Source organism: Scleropages formosus, chromosome 2 (genome assembly GCF_900964775.1).
Source record: "Scleropages formosus chromosome 2, fSclFor1.1, whole genome shotgun sequence".
NCBI lineage: Eukaryota > Metazoa > Chordata > Actinopteri > Osteoglossiformes > Osteoglossidae > Scleropages > Scleropages formosus.
In genome coordinates, this window is record NC_041807.1 from 5,502,953 (window position 1) to 5,520,438 (window position 17,486).

The following is a 17,486-nucleotide window of genomic DNA, read 5'->3' on the forward strand; positions in this document are numbered from 1 at the left end:
TTTTTTCCTGAAGCTAATCAGGTATAAGGTTAAATATTAAAGTACAATTCGACATATGAAACTTCCTATTACCGCTGATATTTAATTTGAAATGTCATCCAGGTGTGTTTTGGTACAGAGCTGTACCAAGCCTATGGATAATTCAAGCAAAGTCCTTGGTGTGTGATCAAATGGCTATGATCTGTCGAATGGAAAGTTCAACAGTACACGTAACAATGTGAAGTGGCATGAACAAACAATGAAAGTAAAGGGCTAATTTGTTGTGTGATAAAATTGGGTAAAAAAAGTATATAAGGCAAAAGCTACCTCCATTTGCTGTACAAAGGCAGAGGCAAACATGGGCAAACTACTGATCTTTACTGGTAAGTGGAAGCTGTCCTTTCTAACTTTCTTGAGTCGTGTCCTGGTTTTTACTGTCCAATAAAATTGCCCTACAATATTTTTACATACTTCCAGTTGAATTTTGTTAAATATATATATGCATATATGGAAGAAAAGTGAAGGACAGAACTGGTGGAAGTATCTTGGTATAACCCAGCTGAGCAACAGTTATCGGCCGCCATCAGTAATATTTTTAAGAAGGGTTTTCAGGTATTGAAAGGTTTAATATCACAGTGAATGTTGCAACAATGTGATGCTCATTGGCGAGTTGGTTGTCCAGCATGACAAAGTTCATCTCCCTTCTCTTCAATGCAGGACTGGCTCTCCTACTGCATGTGCAGCTAGGTAAGACTACATGTTAGTTTCTACATTCCCAACAAAGAGGTACACTAATTTTATTTGGTTTTAGATGGTATTGTTTTTATAAATATTATTTTATTCACATTCAGTGAAAAACATTTTACCATCTAAATAAAGATAAAAAGATTTAAGTTAAATAAAATTGCAATTGAGGGTGCGGTGGCGCAGCAGGTTTGGCTGGGTCCTGCTCTCTGGTGAGTCGGAGGTTCGAATCCTGCTTGGGGTGCCTTGTGACAGACTAGGTTTCTGTCCTGGGTGTGTTCCCTCGCCCTCCGGCCTTGCACCCTGTGCTGCCGGGTTAGGCTCCGGTTCGCTGCAACCCCTGCTTGGGATGTGCGGCTTCAGACAATGTGTGTGAAAATTACAATTAAATTTAAAAATTACACTGTTCTCCAACAAGTCAAATTTTCTAAAACAAAACATTCTTTAAAGCAATTCTTTAATGCTTGTAATTTTTAACTTTACTGAAAAAACTCAGGAAGTACACTAAAATTTCACTCATGAAGGAAAACTTCAGTGGTCTAATGATTTTAAATATCCAGTGCATGTTACAAAATTGTAGTATATGTCTTGCACCTCCAATTCAGGTTCTTCCTACATCCTGTCTTGTTACTTCACCAACTGGGCTCAGTACAGACCAGGAGCTGGGAAGTACTTCCCTACCAATGTGGACCCCTGTCTCTGTGACCACCTGATTTACGCCTTTGCTGGCATGAACAACAATGAGATTGCAACCTATGAGTGGGATGACGTGAAGCTCTATGGCGAGTTTAATGCCCTGAAAAACCAGTGAGTTCTGTGAAATCAAACGGGGAAAGCGTTACAATATTATAATGGGCTTTTGTATTGTTCCCAGAGATTAATGTTGTTTAGTGGAAATGTGGCTGCTAAATTAAAATGTAAATGTAATATAAGAAATTATATTAAATTCAGATCTCTACTCATAGTCTTTATCAGAATGCATAAAAAAATCATATTTACCCATGTAAAGGCAGGAACTTAAATGTTATCTCTAAAGAAATAATCTTTAAGGACCAAGTATTCATGCAAGAACCTAATTTATACAAGTGCAGTATCTACATCAGTCATATCTCCTCTTTGTCATTCATTGGTCTCTTCTTGTGTCTCCAATAGGAACAGCAACCTCAAGACTCTGTTGGCTATTGGTGGCTGGAACTTTGGGACAGCAAAGTAACTCTGAATCTTATGCCTTAACTTCTCTTAGAATTTGATCAGCTTTTTTTTCCCCAACCCTCCACCAACAACAAACGTTCATCTCATATTTAGGTTTAGCGCCATGGTGTCCACCTCTGCCACCCGTCAGACTTTTATCAACTCTGTAATCAGTTTCCTGAGGCAGTATGGGTTTGATGGTCTGGATATTGACTGGGAGTACCCTGGCTCTAGAGGAAGTCCTCCTCAAGACAAGCAGCTATTCACAACTTTGGTTCAGGTAGGAAAGGAACCTGGAACCTAAATCCTTAAACCTAAAGACATGGATGTGTTTTGCATTGAGGGAATGGCAGAAAAAACAGTAGCAGGGAAACACTATCTGTCAAAGTTTCAGTTTCAAAAACATACAGATCTTGGACATAAATACTGAATGTCTTGACTTTCTCAGGAAATGATGGCTGCCTTTGAGGCTGAAGGTCAGAACAGTAACCGTCCACGTCTCATGCTGACTGCTGCTGTGGCTGCAGGAAAAAGCACTATTGACACTGGATACCAGATCTCACAGCTTGGACAGTGAGTACAATCCTGTAGGCCGCGACATTTGCTCACCCGCCGGAACCTGACTCACAAACTGGTGCTTTCTTTGTTAACACTCATTAAGTGTAAACATTACTTTGTTTACACTTTTTATACAGGACCCTGGACTACTTCCATGTCATGACATATGACTTCCATGGTTCTTGGGAGAGGCAGACTGGGGAGAATAGCCCTCTGTACAAGGGACCTGCTGACCAGGGTGATTACATCTATTTCAATGTGGTGAGTATTTAAGTAACATAAACACATGTCTGTTTTAAGGTGAGATTAAAAGTTCCAACTGTATTACATGAAAATAGCAATACTGGGCAAAAATAATTATGATAAGAATATAATGGTAATCTTCAGGGATATGTCTCATAATGTAGCTCTTATCTACCTCCATAGGATTATGCCATGAACTACTGGTTGGGCCAGGGTGCTCCTGCTTCCAAACTCTTAGTGGGTTTCCCCACCTATGGACACACCTTTGTGCTGGCAAGCTCCTCCAACACTGGTGTTGGTGCCCCAGCTACTGGACCTGGACCAGCTGGTCCTTACAGCAAACAGAGTGGCTTCTTGGCCTATTATGAGGTGACACATGAAAAAATGGCTTCAGCATTTCTTGAACTAGCAAGATAGTTTCCACCACTTACTTTAGCTTTTTGTCTCTAGATCTGCACTTTCCTGAAGCAGGGAGCCACTGAGGCTTGGGACACACCCCAGGATGTTCCATATGCCTACAACAGCCAAAATATCTGGGTTGGCTATGACAATGTGAAGAGTTTCAATATTAAGGTTGGTATATAAAATTAAAGAAAAAGCTGTCTTGTATAGCAAATATACGTGAATGATAATCTCAGTGCTAGATATACGCATATATACAGTATATACACACACACACACACATATATATATATATATATATATATATATATATAACGGCAATCTAGCAAGACAGTCAAAATGTAATCCTTCACTTCTACTTCACAAAGATTCAATGGCTGAAGCAGAACAACTTTGGAGGAGCCATGGTATGGACCATTGATCTTGATGACTTTAGCGGTTCTTTCTGTGGCCAAGGCCAGTATCCCTTGATTAACACCCTGAAGAGTGGACTTGGAACTGGCCAGAGTGAGTAACCTTCATACAAGTTCATGTACAGCACATATGCCAGCACATATGCCAGCATCAGCAAAATGGAAGACTAAAAATGTGAAAACTATCTGATTTGCAAAGAATTTCATGAAACAGTGGTAACACACACACACACACTTTCTGAACCACTTGTCCCATACGGGGTCACAGGGAGCCAGAGCCTAATCCAGCAACACAGGGCATATGGCTGGAGGGGGAGGGGACACACCCAGAACGGGACGCCAGTCCGTCACAAGGCACCCCAAGTGGGACTTGAACCCCAGACCCACTGGAGAGCAGGACCTAGTCCAACCCACTGCGCCACTGCGCCACCGCATCCCCCACGCTGGTAACAGTTTACAGCAAAAAATTGACTGGGACTGTTTTTTTTTTTTTTTTTTTTTTCCCCCCCTAGGCTGTACTGCCAGTCAAAACCCTTCACCCCCCATCACTCAGGCTCCACCTGCTCCTAGTGGTGGCGGTAGCGGGAGCAGCAGCAGCAGTGGCAGCAGCAGTGGAGGCAGTGGCTTCTGTGCTGGAAAGGCTAATGGACTCTACCCTGTCCCAGCCAACAGGAATCAATACTATGACTGCAATCAAGGCCAGACCTATGTCCAACACTGTGCCACTGGTCTCATCTTTGATGCCAGCTGCTCCTGCTGCAATTGGGCTTAATTTCCAGCATCACATTGGCTCATATCAATCAATCTTTTCCAGCATGTAAGCACTTTGCATTTGAATTTTCCAGTGTAAATGAATAAAAAAATGAAACTTTAATGCAAACCACTAGAAGTTATTGAGCCTCTTTTTCTTTTTTGCGCTGACTGGTCACCTGCCATCATTCCAGGGTCAATAGATTTTCAGGCTGACATAATAGAGTAAAATAGGGTGAAACTGACGAAAAAGGAATTTTCTATATTTTTTTGACATTTTATTTTGGCAACATTTCTAACATAAAATAAGACATCTGTCTTCTTAGTGAAGGTTAAACAAGGATAATAATGTCTTGGGTGTTATCAATATGGATATCAATATTTTCTTGCTGCTTATCTTTTATATTAGACCTTAAAGATGATTAAAATACTAGTAGTACTTTAAAAGAATTTTACAGAGGAAAAAAATAACAATCAGGCTAACTTTTATAGATTACCATATAAGTGGCAGACAATAAAATTAATGGTACATTAAATTAAATTACTGTTAAAATTTAAAAGAATTTTTAAAATTCAATTGTAAATGTATAAATGTAAAACATCAAGACAACTGATCATTATCTATTACTTAAAAGTAAAAATGTTTTAATTTACATTTCAGCAGCCAGGCATTTACTAACAACCAATTTCCTTTTCAATAAATGCATTTTTTTTCATGTAAATCATGACTTTTCCTGTTGCTTACCTTATAAACCAGTCTCATAGAATGAAATGACAGAGGAGACGGAGACTTGTTCTACATAAAATTAAATATAATAATTTGAAGTACACAGTAGTTCAGCAATTTAAGGTGTAATTTCTTTAGTGGGGACATGTAATTACAAACATAATAGCTAGAATCCAAGTAGTGCCATTTGATGGGTGTAATTGGAAAATACTGCAACTACTGGCGAAGTTGGGATTGCTTCAGTGAGGTCAGAAAGACTACCCTGGACTCTCAAGAATGACTGTAAAATCTGTGTTTACAATTCTTCTGAATGGCGCTGCATGATTGACTTTGTAAATCAAATACATGTTTAACTGGGGTGTGAGTCAGAGGACTGATTTCTGATGCAACACAGTACTGCAACTGGTAAAAATTGTGGAAAAGAAATAACAAAATGGAAGGAGGTTCATATAGGGGTAGGATCACAGCTTATACTGTACACATTTAAAGTGATCCTCATGTCCATGTCGGAACTCTGCTGCTTCTTATAGCGGTCTCCCCTATGACACTCCAAGTAGGGTCCCCATGTGTTCGCTGACAGACATGCCATTTTCAAGCGCTAGAAAACCACATTACATGCTGTAATGACTTTGAATGGACTTAATGTTCAAAACCCACCTGAAAATTCAAACACTGTTATAGATATATATATATATATATATATATAGGACCTACTGATATAATATCATTAAACCAGTATGTTATAAGATTCTGTCTTACCTGCCAAAGGCTACCCTCAGCCTTGACCACCTTCAAAACTGCAAAAACTGGAATCCATATGAGGCAGAATGCAGTGATGCACCAACCAAGAGACACACCCCATTCAGGATAAACCATAGAGCCATAGGTGGGGGGTGTGAGCGTGAACAAGGACCATGCCAGAATCACCTACAAGAACCAAAATGCCATACAATATTAAGACTAATGTGAAGGACCAAAAAAAAAAAAAAAAAATCAGTTTAGTATTTGGTAACAGTCATGAGAATGAACTTTATTTTGAAGAGTTTTAAATGTGGGTTCTCAAGGTTTGTAGAAGCCAACATTCCACCTACTGAAAGAAGAAAATCACATACAAGTACTCAGTAGAACAGAATTATAGTGAAGCTGGCATCAGTCACCTTTGTGCAACTAAGGCTTATTTTAAGCAAGTATGTGCTTTTCTTTCTTTTTTTGTTTGCTTTGTTTTAACTTTTGAGTGTCTTTGTGCATTAGATCTGAAGGAATAAAAAATAATGTGTTCGACTGATGTATGGATGAGTGACCCATTGTAAGTAGTGTATCTAGCAGTGCAAGTCACCTTGGTGAATAAGGTGTGTGGGCTGAAAACACTACATAGAGTTCATTGGAAGTCGCTTGGAGAAAAGAGTCTGCTAAATAAATAAATAAATGCAAATAACTAGAATCATTTATCACGTTATAAAGCAACAGTCTGAAGTGAAAGCTTTTCGGCAGAATGGATCGAAAGAGCCTGCCCCACAGTAACTGATCAATAATACCACTAACAGCGGTACACTTATCACAATTAATGGAATGACAGTCCAAAGTCTGAATGCAATTAGCTATTATTATTGTCTAAAATGTATATACTGAGAATGATGAACAGCACATGAAACCAATGCCACAGCTTATAACCCTTTGTGTTTACAATTTGAGTTAACAAGTAATCAAACCTGCTGTGCATTGAGTATTTCATTTGATGTTCTTTATTATAGATGCTGTCACAATATATGACTATTCCTTCATTTCTTGAGCGTGGTATGTATATTTTCCTACTTTTTCCATACTAATGAGAGGACAGTTCTTTGTGAAAGCTGATGAACCACACCATACCTGAAAATTTGGGTTTATCAGAGCCTACAGAAAGATAAAAATAAGGAGATAGTTCACACCGGGGGGCTTGGTGGTGCAGTGGGTTGGACCGGGTCCTGCTCTCTGGTGGGTCTGGGGTTTGAGTCCCACTTGGGGTGCCTTGCGACAGACTGGTGTCCTGTCCTGGGTGTGTCCCCTCCTCCTCCAGCCTTGCTCCCTGAGTTGCCGGGTTAGGCTCCAGTTCCCCGTGACCCCGTATGGGATAAGCGGTTCTGAAAGTGTGTGTGTGTGTGTGTGTGTGTGTGTGTGTGTGTGTGTCTGTGTGTGTGTGTGTGTGTGTGTGTGTGTGTGTGTGTGCTTCACACTGAGTTCTACCTGTCCCATGTAACTCAGTGGTGATCAGTTATTGGTGACTTGTTCAGTGCCAGTACATAGAACTTACTGGAAAAACTTGGCCAACATCACATAAAAAAGTACATCTGGACTGTTGCTTACAGGTTGTTCAAGAGAGATATTAAGACTTAAGCAGACCACCGAGTGAAAAAAAAACATTGTTTTCTACTAAAAAAACAGCACATCTAAAAAATTGTATTGATCAGGTTTATAGCAACAGATCACCAATGAGTTATTTGGGCAAGACAGAGCTTAATGTGCAGTATTTGCATATTTTTATTTCTGTGTTGACACAGATATACCCCGATCTTAAGGTAAGATATGGTTCAACAGCCAGCCACTGTTTAGTTGGAGATTTACAATAAAAATAATACATACAGCTGCTGTCAGACTGTAGCAGTAGAAAAGGTCAACTTACTGCGAGAACAATTGGAGAGATAAAATACCAGCATGCTTTCCACCACAGCCAGAAGAGAGAGCTCTTGGTCCCTATCATCATCTCAATATCTTTTATGAACTGGCTTCCTCCTACATAAACAGAGTCAAACAGCGATTAAACAGGACTGTGGAAATCCCACCAAATATAATCCTGATGATCCTGAAACAAAATAAATTTACCATAGATATAAATAATTCCAGTGAGTTCCAACACTGCAGTGATCAGAATCATCCACCCAGCACAGAAATGGTCAATCAGTTTCACCCAATATATTCCAGTCTAGAAAAAAAAAAGTATACTTATTTGTCAGAAAGTTCATACTTACAATCAGTTATGGCAATACTGTGAACTGTAACTTTCTCTGTTCTTTCATTTTCCAAGTTTTTAATAATTCTTTTCAGAGACATTGATTATTGGCAAAGAAGACTTATAAAGATTAAAGCCACATTAACACTAATAAAAAATATTAAATGTATCTAGTGTTTATTATGTTTCATATATAATCACTAGTATAACTAAACAGAAAGAGGGCTACTCCACACTGTAAAAACTTACTTGTGTAACACAAGGCAGACCAAGAAGAAATAGGACAATACAGATAATCACAGTGAGGAGTGTTCTCCTAGACTTGAGGACCTTGGGAAAGGAGTCCTGAAGGGATGTTGTTATAGTTTCTGAGAAACACAAAAAAAGGATTACTCAATACTATATACTCAGTATTGTCTTTCTAGTTACTGGGAAAATGAACTTTTACTGGCTCCTTTTTGTAATAGGAACATGATACTTTCTAAATGAATAATTTATTGAAGAAGCTCAGTGCAGCACAGACTGATATTTTGTTACAAGAAAACCATGCAAATTGTTGGTTGCAAATTGTTTATTAAGGTCAAATCTTTAATTGACAATCTATAACGGTCCTGCACTAAATAATATTTTAAGGACGATAGGTCAACTGAGAGAGACATAGAAAAAAATGAATAAACTTTTAAATTTTTCGATCAAACTCCAAACAACTTAATACACATTTGTAGCTGCAAATAGAACTGGCAAAACTGGCAGCATATAGTTTACCTATGCTGGCAAACTGAGAGTCTAAGCCAAGGGTCAACAGCATGAAGAAGAACAAGACAGACCACAGTGGAGACACAGGCAGTTTGGAAAGGGCTTCTGGGTAGGCAACAAAAGCCAAGGCAAAATCTTGAGAAACAAGAGATAGCAGTTAAAATGGACTCATATTCAAAATGGCAGTGTATTACAGAAGTATCAGTTGTTACTTTCTTTAACAGTCTTCCTGCATGGCTCAGTCTGTCATTATTACTATTCAACACACACACACATTTTCAGAACCGCTTGTCCCTTACGGGGTCACGGAGCCCACCCGGCAACACAGGGCGCAAGGGGACACACCCAGGACGGGACGCCAGTCCGCCACAAGGCACCCCAAGCGGGACTTGAACCCCAGACCCACCAGAGAGCAGGACTGCAGTCCAACCCACTGCGCCACCGCACCCCCTTTACTATTCAACACTCAGCTGATTTCCCCCTTCATGTTGACATACAATGTCATAATTTCTATCTTTCAAGATTACTTTGATTTGAGTCATGACCACAGTCTTGTACTGACATTCTGTGTCAAAAAGCACAACTGGGCACTGAATGTGTAAATTTTATAGCCCACAATTCAGTGCTTGCATGTTAGCAATTGTAACAGTGAATTTGCCAATGCATTTGTAAAGTTTAGGTAGCACTGGACACAGTAGTGTCACAGTAGGTGGTGAAAAGAAAATTGTAAGTAAATTACAATTTCAATTACATTTAATGAAAATATTGTTTTATTAATTAAGTTTTCTTTTTTTTAATTGACAAGCCCCATTTTGCAAATGCACACTTTGCTGTCTATTTTTGAAAAATAATATTATTCAATTTAGGTATAAGTTTTATATTTATCTTCCAAAGATAACTTCTATACTGCGCATAGGACAGTAACAGAAGATTGAAGTCTCAAGAAAATAATGTTAAGTATAATTTAAATTAATAATACACACACACATTTTCAGAACCGCTTGTCCCATACGGGGTCGCGGAGAACCAGAGCCTACCCGGTAACACAGGGCGTAAGGCCGGAGGGGGAGGGGACACACCCAGGACGAGACGCCAGTCCGCCGCAAGGCACCCCAAGCGGGACTCGAACCCCAGACCCACCGGAGAGTAGGACTGCGGCCCAACCCACTGCACCACCGCACCCCCATTAAATTAATAATAATTGAATAATAATAATAATTTAATAATTTTTCTTTGTTTTCATAACAATGCCATTTTCAATCCCTGCGGGTATATGATCCAAATACAACAAGTTTCTTGGTGCTACCCCACATACGTACCTGACTGAACAACTTCTGACACTGGCTTCCCATACATATAAGCCATATGGCCCAAAATGGAGAAGATGGCAAAGCCTGCAAAGATGCTGGTGCCACAATTGGTGACACAGATGATGATGGAGTCTTTATAGCAGTTGTTATGAAACTTGTTATAGGAGGATAGGGCCGTCAGCCCACCCCAGGCAACCGAGAGAGAATAAAATATTTGCGTTGCAGCATCCTTCCATACCTGCACCAAGAAAAATGACTGTCTTGACGTAGCTCAAAAAGGGGTTTGATCATTTGTTCAGGCCACCAGTATTGGTGAAATCAGTCTAAACCCTAAAACAAGCTTTTCATTCTTACAAGTTGTGTTGTATTTTTGTTTGTTGTGTGTTTTACCGGCTGCATTTGACAGTACCCTCATATTTTCCGCTTTTAAAACAGACTGCTTTCTTCCTCTTTATTGGTCACTTTGGAGACATGTTAATCAAAGGAACAATGATATTTTAAAATATTCCTGCAGACTTGGCTAGTTCTACTTATTGGTGAAATAAAATGACAGAATGTAGATATTGACAGCAGTGTGTCATGAAAGTTGTTTTCCAATAACTCTGACCTCTGCTTCTGTCAACTTGGTGAGGTTAGATTGGCTGCCAATGTAGTATTCAATCCCATCTCTGGCTCCATCCAGAGTGACTCCTCTCACCAACAGGATTGAAAGAACCACATAGGGGAATGTGGCAGTAAAATACACCACCTGTGTGAAGTAACATTGGTGAGATGATGAGGAAAACAAAAACAATAAATGAGGAAAACATCACTCTTTTTCGCAACGCATGAGACATGGGAATTTAATTATTAACACCTACAGAAAACAACTGCAAATAATTCAAGTCTGTCAGACTACCTTAATTCCCATAAACAATTTGTAAAAACATAAAACCTCCGTTGACTTGATTCAAAATTTGTAAATAGGTTTGGGTTTTCATTCCATTACCAATAAGCAGAACAATTAAAATCCAATTTTAGTTATTATTATTAGTAGTAGTATTATCACCTTCCCAGAGGACTTGATGCCTTTGAACAGAGCTGCACCAGTTAGCAGCCAAGCAAGGAGCAGACAAAGCGCCAGGTGCCACACAACCTCTCCAGTCTCATCCAGCCCTGCTGTGCGCCATAGTGCCACATTGCTGTGATAAACATTTTTCATTACAAATATTTTTCAATGTACGCATTACTTGTCAACAATTTATATGAACCAATCATTTACATGTGCAGAACGTATCAGAAGATGAGATAGAACAGTGGTAAGCCATACTCAGAAGACCCAGGTTCAAATACAGCTCCTGCTCTAATAATCTTAAGTGAGGTACTTACCCAGAATTGCTCCTATACAACTACACAGCTGTACATGTGGATAAATCATGGTACATTGCTTCGGAGTAAAGAGTCAGCTAAGTAAATGAAACAGTTTTAACTTTAAAAACTGTCAAAATTTTCTAGCAACTCCAAATATAAGGATTCCAGGAAGAATGCAAACAATAGAGGGTTGTTTAAAATGAGTTTTCCTATGACACATCCTGTGTAGTCTGTCATTTCATTCCAGGGGACCACTTGTGCAGAAGAAGTGATGCTTACTCCCAGTACTGCTCACTGGGGCTTTGCTCAGATCTGGAAAGGTTGTTTAGTGTCAGACAGGATTCATTGTGGTCTCTTATCGACGTCATGTTCAACGCCACGCCACCATCTCCATCTGACATAGCCTTGCATAAATCTGTGCAGTAGAGGAAAACAAAACTGGGAACTTTCTGCAATTAGAGGGATACATCAAGTGATGTTTAAAGTAATTCAGTAAAATCCCATCAGAAGTTTGGACACCAGAGGTTTCACCTGAGAGCCACTGGAAATACAGCTTTACTTGTGTAAATTTGTTGTGTGCTACTGTGGCATGAAAAGTAAATTCATCTCATTCTTATCCTTTGACATTAACTGATGAAGGTATTGCCATTTGACAAGATATTTTTTACACATCAAAAACTATGTTTTGCACATTTATGAACTGCGTGGTCTTCTATGATAACAGCGAGAGCTCCCTTCTTTCTCTTTAGAATAAATTATTTTACATTTTAGCTATTTACTAACAGTTTGAGTGAGAGCATGAGAGAACGGCTGTTATTGCAGGAGTTACATGGAAATTGTCTTTGTAATGTCCTTTATAGAGCAATAGTTATAATAATAAATTTATTTAGACATGTTCTGTTTAACTCTTAAAGAGATGTATGTACAGTAAAACTGGCTTAATGTGATAGGATAGCCTAAAATGGTGAGTAGACATACCCATAAGTGTGGTGCTGCAGTTCTTCTCTGAACAAGTGCTCCATGGAAGAGGGGATGAGAAAGATGCAAACATGTAGTAGATACTGTACCCCACAATGACATTATAGTACACTGCTACCATGGTGCTTACCAGCACCATTGTGACACCAACTCCTGCAAAAGAACAGTTATCTTCAATCAACATATTGCAGTTCTAAAAAATAAACTGAGAACTATACATGTTAACTTGTGTAATTAGTCCAAATTGTCCTGAGCAGGGTGATGTTGAACCAGAGCCTACCCTGGAATTATTTGGGTACCAGACTGAATGGGATACACCCTGGACAGGATGCCAGTCCCTTGCAGGGTAGCCACACATACACACTCACTCATTCACACACTAATGGCAATTTAGGGTCAGTAATTTACCTTAACTGCATATCTTTGGAATGTGGGAGGAAATCAGAGCACCAGGAGGAAACCCAGCCACAGGGAGAACATGCAAACTCCACACAGACTGAGCATAGATCAAACTCATGTTCACTCACACCACCCAGGCGCTGTGACCTTAATCTCATGTAAATAGATGGCTTTCTCAACAAAGGGCTCATTATGGTAACTAGTATGATACATTTACTTATAACTCACTTATTACTCTGATTATACTGTAATGCTCGAAAGACAGAAGGGGGGCGAACATGAGAAGGCACAGATAAAATAAAACATTGTTCCACTGGAGAGCAGTTGCATCTCTCTCACACACACGCACCACGCATTCACACACAGATGCAATGAGAAAAAAAGATAATGCACACCTGCACCTCCCATTCAAACACAAGATGCACCTAGCATATTTGCCTGGTAACTTGCTTTGGTTACAACAAACAAACACCAAGCTGCCATGATTTAGTCCCTTCTGCCCACAGTGCGAAGACTTCTAGACCCCATTATATGAAGCAAGAGATGAAGAAGGACCAGGGATTCCTGTTGAAGAATTTGAGCCTCTGTCTACAGTTGTGATCCCATTCTCCCCAAGACCTCACCCAACTTAAAAAAAGGTACATTGAAGCAGGAAACCCAACTCTGTGCCATGTTGTCCTACGAGCCAGTGCAGTTGTTACAACTAGTGTAGTGTACATTTTGAGAACTAACAAAATGCATGTGTTTACTTGTAGCTATACACAATGCCAGCTTATTGATACACAACACCCATCACCTTTCTGCTGCCATTTCTGTCATTTCAGCTGCACTATGTTAGATAATCTGGCCATCAAACCTCGAGTCTCCATCCAGAATATATACTTCACCTTGCATTATGGGAACAGCCATCCACACATTGATGGGCCCCTGGCTGCAGAATTGTCCAAGGGAACACTCCATGAAAAACATGGGAAGTCCAGCCACAGCCAACATTAGAAGGTAGGGGATAAGGAAAGCACCTTGGTGGACAGACAACAGACTTGGGTTCTGATGTTTTAACAAAGGGCTACAGGTGATTTTAAACTGCATTGGTTTCAAAGCTTGGCATGCTGGCATTCATGCACAAAAATCATAAAAATACATTTCTAGGGATATATTTGGCAATCTGTAATATGACATAATTACCCCTAAAATATTTGAAATTGTCCAATAAAGGGAGAAACATAACTTGAAAACTGTAGCAAATACATAAAATAGACTTTGAAAATGTTTTCTTATATGGTACATAAACTCGAGAAATAAAAACAATTTGTACTGAAACACTCCAAATTTATGATTTCAACTATTTTTCACCAAGCACCATCTGCAACCGAACTGCCACTTTTTTAACCGTGTTGCTTGTATTAATTAACTGAGGTTTTCTAAACCATTAGCTACAGAAGTGAGAAATGTCCACATGTAATAATAATAATAATAATAATAATAATAATAATAATATAATAATAATAATAATAAAAAGCGCTCACCACCTCCATTCTTGTAGGCCAAATAGGGGAACCTCCACACATTTCCAAGGCCAACAGCATATCCAATCATGGACAGCATGTACTCACTTTTAGTAGCCCAGTTTCCTCTGTACACATTCTCATCTGTGATACTGGCTTCAGTGTTAGGCTCTTCACACACATTATTCTGTTGGTTGGATTGGGCACACTGAACAGAATTACAACCCAGCCATACGTACAAGAGTTCTTGTTTTTTACTAAAGAATAGAACGACAAAAAAAAATAATGAACTGTCCATGTATTCATCTATTATGTAGTGTGTTAAAATATAGTACAAATGTGGAGCAAAGTAAAAGAAGTCATGAGTAGAAGTTTAAACAGAAATTTAAAATGAATACAACACAATGTAATAGATAGCTTTATAAACAGTGGAAACGAGAATAATTTGAAAGTCCTTACCCTTTCAGTGGTGTTGTTTTTAAATATAAAATATGTCAGGCTGTTTTCCCGCATCTTGCACTGTTGTTTCTGTTCCTTAAAACTGCATGTTCGCAGAATCAGACATGGGCTTATATGAAAGGACATTTCATAGGTGAAATATTTGAACCCTCCCCTTCCAAACTAAGTATGAATAAGCACTATATTGTCACTGGACATGAACTGAAGAAAGGAAACATGATTCTAGCTAATTGTCTCTTTTCTGTGAATACAAAATACTTGGCTTGCATGAAAAAAGATATTCTGCGGTATTTTACTTAGTTAAAATATGTGCAATAAAAAGAAAAAACAATTTACATAAAATGAGTATGGTACTGTAGTGTGACGTGTTTCTCGTAAGGTTATAATACAATTTTTTCTAAACCAGACACCTCTGACAATGTTCAAAGTTAATGACAAGGTTTGTCACACAGAACACAGGCCACAGTATCATTTTGGGTACTCTTGTTACTACTCTTCAGCTGTGGTCTATGACAACATTGGATTTAACAGGTTTTTGCTGTAATATGTAAAATCCTTGTTACTCACACTTAATTGGTCAGTTTAGAACTGGGCCACAGACAGAAGAGAGTCAGCACAGTACAGTGTCTCAGGGATTCATTATACACTGTCTGTACAAACCTTATATTACTGTACACGGGATTGTAAATTTACATACAGAATTGTACCAGAAGTCTGGTCACAACTTTATTCTTCAATCAATAAAAGTTTCATAATACACACAGTGCTTGATTAATTTACAGCCTAGGTTAGGTGAAAAGTTCAGGTAAAGCTACAATGTTTTAAAATTTTCTCTAAGATTTTTATTTATTATTCCACTTTCATCTGCTGCTCATCTTATGCAGGGGTGCCAAGTACCACATCCTATCATGGAAAAAAAGAGTGTGAAACAGGGAACACAATGGAGAAAATGCATCTTTGATGCTTGTTCTCTAACAGTCTTAGATATACTGTAGCTATAATAAATAAAAATACTCTGTAAGATTTTTAACTTTTTTTTTTTTCATTTTTGAAGTACTAACAAACAAACTAACAAAATAATTGGGCAACACAGTGCAGCAAGTAGTGCACCTGCCTCATAGCTGCTGGGCTGTTTGGGTACAGTTAAAATCTAGTCTGGAAATATAAAAGTTCATACTTTGTGCCTCTCTCAACCGGTGTCCCGCAGGGCTCGGTACTAGGTCCTCTTCTCTTCTCGATCTACACCTCCTCCCTCAGTCCGGCCATAGCCTCCCATGAATTCAAATACTACTGCTATGCTGATGATACCCAGCTCTTCCTCTCCTTTCCACCTGGTGCATCAGACATTTCCGCACGCATTGCTGCCTGTCTGTCAGACATCTCTTCATGGATGTCTGATCACCACCTCCAACTAAACCTCTCCAAAACAGAGATTCTTCACCTCCTTGCTGGCCTGTCCTCCTGTCATAATCTATCAATCTAACTGGACAACTCACTCATTTTGCCTACCTCCTTGGCTAAGAGTCTGAGAGTAACAATTGACACAGGTCTGTCTTTCTCTCAGCACTTCAAAGCCACAACCCAGCCCTTCAGATAGATCCTGTATAGTACTTGCAGGATTCATCCCTACCTCACAATTGGCTCTGCACAACTACTTGTTCAGGCTATGGTGACTTCCCATCTGGACTACTGCAACTCTCTCCTGTGTGGCCGTCCTGCTACTGTCATCAAACCTCTGCAGCTGATACAGAATGCTGCTGCACGAGTTGTGTTTGATTTGCCGAAGTGTTCTCACGTATCTCCTCTACTCATTTCTCTCCGCTGGCTACCGATAGCTGCCTGGGTCACATTTAAGACCTTGGTTACAACCTACAAATGCATCAATAGAATTGCTCCCAGATACCTACAAGACTTGATGATCCGCTACACTCTTCTGCATCTTCCCACTTGGTGGTCCCACGCACAAAAGGTAAAGCACGGAGGTTCTCCATTCCCTTCCTGGATCGAGGCCTTGTCGTGGCGGAAAGGCTTGCGTGAATTCTGGATTTCCAAAGCTATATCATCGGGAGCAATATGCTCCCGGTAGGGTCTCCCATGGTGACCAGGTCTGGAGTGAAGATCCAGACTAACACAATCCGAAAAACCCCTATCACACATGGGAACAAGAGAACATTTACCGTGCTCGGAATAGGGTCACAGGACCTACTCCTGGTGTCAGGCCTGGGGGTAGTGTTCCTGGGCGAGCACCTGGTGGCTGGGCAGCCCAGTCCAACATAGGGTTCGGATGTAAAGCTTTTCAGGCAGCAGGAGGGGGCAGGGTGGCGCATGACTTCGAGTCCCTTTGCGGCAGAAACTGGCACGTGGAATGTAACCTCACTTGGGGGAAGGAGCCGGAACAGGTGTGGGAGGTTGAGAGATACCAACTAGACATACTTGGACTCACCTCCACTCACAATGTTGGCTTTGGAACCAAATTTCTCGATAGTGGGTGGTTTCTCTTCTACTCAGGAGTTACACAGGGTGAGAAGTGCCGGGCAGGTGTGAGGATACTCACAAGCCCCCAGCTGGCTTCCATACAGTTGGAGTTTGTCCCAGTGGATGAGAGGGTTGCCTCAATGTGATTTCAGGGAGCAGAGAGGAAAACTTTGACTGTTGTGTGTGCTTATGCACCAAACAGCAGTTCAGAGTATTCCACCTTCTTGGGGAGAGTGGGTGGGTCTAGCTGGATCAGACGGC

General features: G+C 39.9%; 2 protein-coding genes across 3 annotated transcripts; one reads left to right on the forward strand and one right to left on the reverse strand.

Moving 5' to 3' along the window:
- Positions 1-337: 337 nt before the first annotated feature.
- Positions 338-4,302, forward strand: LOC108938185 (acidic mammalian chitinase-like). Of its 2 annotated transcripts, XM_018758549.1 has the most exons (11): positions 338-362; positions 697-726; positions 1,329-1,530; positions 1,876-1,932; positions 2,029-2,194; positions 2,363-2,487; positions 2,610-2,733; positions 2,899-3,084; positions 3,166-3,288; positions 3,486-3,624; positions 4,043-4,302. In XM_018758549.1, exons 1-11 carry the CDS (start codon positions 338-340, stop codon positions 4,300-4,302), a joined length of 1,437 nt encoding a protein of 478 aa, XP_018614065.1. The 2 variants fall into 2 exon arrangements, with proteins under 2 accessions (XP_018614065.1, XP_018614064.1); XM_018758548.1 differs by lacking the exon at positions 338-362 and having other exon boundaries at positions 663-726.
- A 1,150-nt stretch (positions 4,303-5,452) lies between these two features.
- On the reverse strand, positions 5,453-14,804 carry slc6a14 (solute carrier family 6 member 14). The gene is made up of 14 exons (XM_018758543.1): positions 14,751-14,804; positions 14,313-14,478; positions 13,674-13,805; positions 12,388-12,540; positions 11,689-11,824; positions 11,108-11,240; positions 10,667-10,807; positions 10,069-10,297; positions 8,759-8,884; positions 8,243-8,361; positions 7,867-7,966; positions 7,667-7,776; positions 5,767-5,934; positions 5,453-5,605 (listed from the first exon to the last, which is right to left on the reverse strand). Exons 1-14 carry the CDS (start codon positions 14,802-14,804, stop codon positions 5,453-5,455), a joined length of 1,920 nt encoding a protein of 639 aa, XP_018614059.1.
- Positions 14,805-17,486: the final 2,682 nt, after the last annotated feature.